General features: G+C 58.6%; 1 protein-coding gene across 2 annotated transcripts in view; it reads left to right on the top strand.

The window, feature by feature from the left end:
- BDKRB2 (bradykinin receptor B2) overlaps positions 1–5,426 on the top strand; it is a 30,135-nt gene extending 24,709 nt beyond the window's left edge. Inside the window, exons 2-3 of one of the 2 annotated variants that reach the window (XM_006762715.2) lie at positions 1,797–1,921; positions 2,827–5,426. In XM_006762715.2, coding sequence (XP_006762778.1) covers positions 2,834–3,934 — 1,101 coding nt within the window. In that variant the 5' untranslated portion in view covers positions 1,797–1,921; positions 2,827–2,833 and the 3' untranslated portion in view covers positions 3,935–5,426. The remainder of the gene's footprint in view (positions 1–1,796; positions 1,922–2,826) is intronic. The other variant, XM_006762714.2, reaches the window with a different exon arrangement.
- Positions 5,427–5,698: the final 272 nt, after the last annotated feature.

The following is a 5,698-nucleotide window of genomic DNA, read 5'->3' as shown; positions in this document are numbered from 1 at the left end:
CAGGTCTCTGTCTCCTTCTTATAGGGATACCTGTGATTACATTTAGGGCCACCTGGATAATCTGGATAATTTCCCTGTCCAAGATCCTTAACTTAATCATGTCTGCAAGTGCCTTTGCCATAGACAAAGGATATGGACATGTTGGGGGCCATTAATGAGCCTTCTACAGAGTCTAAACATGCTTACACCCCACTCCTTAAAGAGCCTAGTTTAGTAGACAGGATCCAGACATGTCTATTTTACCAAATATGTCTCTGATTAAAAACCTATTATCTAGTCCATAGCTTTATCCAACCTACACTTGTTTATAATATCTCAAAGTTGTTATTTCAAGTGCTTAAAACAGTGTCGTTAGGTGGATGTAAGAAATGTCCAAACTGTAACTGGACAATCAAGCAGTCTGCTGCCTGCCATTACTCAAGCCAATGAAGCAGAGACAGGGTTGAATCATCATGAGCGTTTATCCCAATCCTGCGGGCAGCATGGGAGCAGCAGGTCAGCCACAAACATCTGCTCTGCACCCCCATACCCCAGCTGCTTACTAATATATTGGGCAGAAGGACAAAGATTCCAGGGGGAAGTGGTCAAAGGGTGTGCTAAGTGGGCAATTTACAGGGAATGGGGGCTGGGGATTTGCAAAGGCCTGTGGGTATGCAAGGGCTGGGGGGTCTTCAAAGGGCTGGAGGCACTGGTTTCCATGATCATAGGCAGCTCCCTGAGGGGGAGGACGGGCTGCATGTCCAGGTGAGCTCCCAGGTCCCAGCTAGAATGTGCCTTCTTTCATCAGAACAAGACATCCGTGGCTCACAGAGCACGGTTGGTATTTCTGACAGTCACAGCTGGCCCCAGGGCTCTATCTCTGCCCCCATCTCGAGGAGGAAGTGCAGTGCACTTAGGGTGGGTCTCTGGTGCCACGCACTGTCCCACCTCTGCCACCAGGACTGGGAAGCCGGTCTGAGCCCTGGGCCTCACGGAGAGAGAAACTGCACCCCACCCCTTGAAGGAGGCGCACCAACACATTGTCGGACAGGACGTCTGAAAACCGCGGGGGGCGTCTCCCCAGAGCGCACGTCCCGCCCCTGGGCATTCATCCAATACTGGGCCACAGGCAGGGCCCGGACATGGTATCCCCTCTGAGCTCCTACAGCCGGGGCAGGGCTTGGCTCAGAGAACACTCCAGACTCATGGAAAGAGGGGGGCGGGGGTTGATGAGTCTTAATCACAGGTCTCCAGTTCCACCCCCCGGAGCCAGCCAGCTGCTCTGGGAAGCAAAGGGGCTTTTCCTGGGAATCCCAGAGCCACCCAGCAAGCTCTTTCCCGGGTCTGTTGCTCAATGCCTCCCCCCGAGTCTGCCCAACAACCACCCGCCCAGGAAAAGCCCCCTCCTTCCGCCTTCCCTCCCCACCCCACGGGCAGCACCCCCCTCCTTAGTCCTGCCCTCTGGGCTGTGTGCTCAGCTTTCCAACGGGTCCCCATGCCTACTCTTGCATTCGAGTCTTGCAACAGCCATGCCAGGCAAAGAACACAAACGAAGCAGGAAGGCCCAGCAATGGGCCCAGGCCCACGCGGCCAGAGCTGGAACCGTGGCTTTTTAAGCAAACCCGGCGGGCCGTTTGCTGAACGTGGAGATGAATCGGCCGGCACCGCAGCCCTTCTAGAGAGCGAACGGCCCCGAGACCTGGGTCTTACCCGCCAGGGTGCAAAGGGAGCCCTGGGCTCCTGATGCAGTCAGTCATCGGTGCCGGAGCGGGGACCTGCCACGGGGTGCCCGAGTGTGACAGGGGTCGTTCTAACAGGTTCGCACGGATGGACAACTCTTCCTGTTTGTTGAACCACGCACAGTGCTTGGGGCTCTTTGCGCATTGCCTTAGCTCCTCACCACAACCCTGAGCGGTAGACTGCCTCATGCCTCTTTCACAAGGTAGGTGGCTGAGGTTCAGAGAGGTTAATTCACTTACCCAAGGTCACACAGCAAGTGAATGAGCCAGGATTTGAACCCAGGAGACCGTCTGGCCCCCAAACCCCTGCCCTCCCTCTCTGTTATGTAAGCTCCAGTCACTATCAGCATTGATGGGGGGAATGACAACCCGATGTACCATCTACCACAGCGGTTCTTAACCTGTGGGTCGCGACCCCTTTGGGGTCACGTAAGACCATCGGAAAACACATATATAATTACATGTTGTTTTGTGATTAATCACTATGTTTTCATTATGTTCAATTTGTAACAATGAAATTGGGGGTCACCACGACATGAGGAGCTATATTAAAGGGTCATGGCATTAGGAAGGTTGAGAACCACTGATCTACCAGGAGAAAGGGCTGGGCAGAGGGGCCGTGGTCTGGGGGCCAGCCTGGACTCTCCCTGTCTGGCATGATATCATGTTTCTGGTCAATAAATTAATGGCCTGTGGCCAGACCCCGTGAGGCTGAGCAGTGACCGGCCTCTGGGAAGGGCCCACGCAATACGGAAGGAATGAGGTCTGGATCCTCCCATCACAAATCTCCGCGGAGGCCGGGGTCCAGGCCTCGTGATGGCTGGTGCTGGGGATGGACGCTGGCCCAGGAAACATCCCCCCGGAGCCGCGAGACGAGGAACAGGAGCTGTTCCTTCAGGCGGGAGCAGAGGCGCCCCCGAGGCCCGGGAGACAGGTGCCTGAACGGGGTCTGAGCATGGCCGGCTGTAGAGAGGGCCCACGTTCACCCCTGACTGCGCCCTTCCCCTTCCGATAGCTGTTCGAGGACCGCCCCTCCTCCTGCATCCATTGTTCCTCCCTCCTCCAGTGACCTGGAGGTGTAACCGCCCTCTCTTCTACTTCCTTTCAGCGCTGACATGCTCAACATCACCTCGCAAGCCCTGCTGCCTGTCAACGGGACCCCCGCCCAGGGCGGCGGCTGCGTGCAGGCGGAGGTGTGGGGCTGGCTCAACAGCATCCAGGCGCCCTTCCTCTGGGTCCTGTTCGTGCTGGCGCTGCTCGAGAACATCTTCGTGCTCGGCGTCTTCGGCCTGCACAAGAGCCGGTGCACCGTGGCCGAGATCTACCTGAGCAACCTGGCCGTGGCCGACCTGATCCTGGCCTGCGGGCTGCCCTTCTGGGCCACCACCATCGCCAACAACTTTGACTGGCTCTTCGGGGAGGCCCTGTGCCGCATGGTGAACACCATGGCCTACATGAACCTGTACAGCAGCATCTGCTTCCTCATGCTGGTGAGCATCGACCGCTACCTGGCCCTGGTGAAGACCATGTCGGCCGGCCGCCTGCGCGGCGTGCGCTGGGCCAAACTCTACAGCCTGGTGATCTGGGGGTGCGCGGTGCTGCTGAGCTCCCCCATGCTGGCCTTCCGCACCATGAAGGACTACCGGGACGAGGGCTACAACGTCACGGCCTGCGTCATCACCTACCCCTCGCGCACCTGGGAGGTGTTCACCAACATGCTCCTGAACTCGGTGGGCTTCCTCCTGCCGTTGGGTGTCATCTCCTTCTGCACCGTGCAGATCATGCAGGTGCTCCGCAACAACGAGATGCAGAAGTTCAAGGAGATCCAGACGGAGCGGCGGGCCACGGTGCTGGTGCTGGCCGTGCTGCTGCTCTTCGTGGTCTGCTGGCTGCCCTTCCAGATCAGCACCTTCCTGGACACGCTGCTGCGCCTGGGTGTCCTCTCGGGCTGCCGGGACGAGCACGTGGTGGACGTCTTCACGCAGATCTCCACCTACGTGGCCTACAGCAACAGCTGCCTCAACCCGCTGGTGTACGCCATCGTGGGCAAGCGCTTCCGCAAGAAGTCCCGGGAGGTGTACCAGCGCCTGTGCCACCGCGGGGGCTGCGCGGCCCAGCCCAGCCCGACCGAGAGCTCCATGGGCACGCTGCGGACCTCCATCTCCATGGAGCGGCAGATCCACAAACTGCCACGCTGGGTGGGGAGCAGCCAGTGAGCAGAGGCCGCCACGGCCACTGTGCGTGGGTGAGGGTCACGGACAGTTGCTCCGGGGATGTGCCTGGCGAGGGTGGCAGCCACCTCTCGGTGACCCCGGCTGCGGGCCGGTGTCTGCAGACAACAGCAGCAGGGTTCCTGGCGGCCCTACAGGGAGCGCAGCTGTGAGGATGGGTGACTCCGTCCACCCGCAAGGTCTCCGTGAACACGGCAGCATTACCATCTTCCTTGCTCCACCCCTGGGCCCGTCTGCTCCTTCCCAGCAGTGGAGGGGCCTGGGGGCCAGGACAGGGGTGACTGAGCTCTCCTGCCCGCTTGGTGTCCGCCTGCCCCAGTGTGACAGCTCGGAGCTGCGGGAGCACCTGTGCCCGGCTGAATTCTTGCCTGGGGTCTCTTTCACCCACTCGGCTAGGACTTGGAAGGAGGATTTCTCCGGAGAGTCCCTGGTGAGGCCCGGGACTCAGGATTCGGTCCCTCCCCTTGCCTGGGGACAAGGAGGCTGTGCCCAAGAAGAACCCAATAAGCGCTAACCCAGCGCCTGCCGTCTGCGTGGCCTTGAGCCCCGCGGGCCCAGGGAGGAGCGAGGAAGTGTGGCCTCCATCTCGGAGGAGCTCACAGGTTCACGTGGGGACCATGAGCACTCAGCCGCTGCAGGCTGTTCTGTGACAGGGCCAGGCAGAGCCCGTGTGCAGGGCAGAGCAGACGGGGAGGGGCCTGGCGCCCCAGCGCCCCGACCACCCCACCCATCACACATCCTCTTGTCCCTGCCTCGGTTTCCCCCTCTGTGACACCAGGTGGTGAGGATTCCAAGAGGGGACCAGCACAGAAGGACTTTGGAAAACAATGGTGCTACGTAAACGTGAGGTGTCCTTACGCACAGAGAGCAGGGTCTGGGGAAGCCGGAACCTAGAGGACCAGGAGGATCTGACCCATAAATCCTGCCCATCCAGCTGCAGCTTTACCACAAGAAGGGCCAGAAGGATTCCCTCCCCCTCCCAGCCTTGCCCCCTGCCGGCCACCGCCCTCTGCCCAGGAAACATACGCACCTGTAGCTGGAAAAAGGGAATGGAGTGAGAAGGAGCGACCGTTCAGTGTTAGCGTGAAGCTAAGCCACGCATGTACTGAGAGTGGAAGGGAAGGAGGCCGTGCTTGGCCATGTGTGGCTCCCATGCGTCCGTGGGTGTGCTGTGGTCGAAGGGGCTCCTGTGAGCAGAGCCGCGTCACAGTCCCGGGCCCATAATGGACAGTTAGACCACGTGTGGTCCAAGCAGCGGTCATTCTACGGGAGGGAGCCGCCCTGAGAGTCTTGTTGCTACCTCGCTAAAGAACCTCTGTCCCCGCTAAAGAACCTCTGTCCCCGCTAAAGAACCTCTGTCCCAGGAAAGCCCCCGAGAGCTGTTGGTTTGTAAAGAGGCGCATTTCACATATGAGGAGAGGGGTGGACAGTGTGAACGTGTCTGTTCTGTGCCGTAATAAATGGAGGAGTGTTTGCAGAGTTCTTTCTTTCTTTGGTTACAGCTCCTGACCCTGAGCTTCCTCAGGAGCACCCATGGTTGGAAGGAAGCCATGGGGTTTCCCTCCATTCCCGCCGAACCTACTTTAGAGCATTTGTCCTTTTGAGGTTGCATATCCTTATAAGTAAAAGAATTTAGTTACTTATACCCAATATGTACACTTATGAACACATATTATAATGTACATCCTGAAATACACTCAAGTAGAAAGTTAAGGAACTCTAATGGGATTGGGATATTTGCCCCCATCC

The sequence above is a fragment of the Myotis davidii genome, unplaced genomic scaffold (assembly GCF_000327345.1).
Source record: "Myotis davidii unplaced genomic scaffold, ASM32734v1 scaffold19, whole genome shotgun sequence".
Taxonomy (NCBI): domain Eukaryota; kingdom Metazoa; phylum Chordata; class Mammalia; order Chiroptera; family Vespertilionidae; genus Myotis; species Myotis davidii.
The sequence above is the reverse complement of the archived record's forward strand: the minus strand, read 5'-3'. Positions and strand labels throughout refer to the sequence as shown.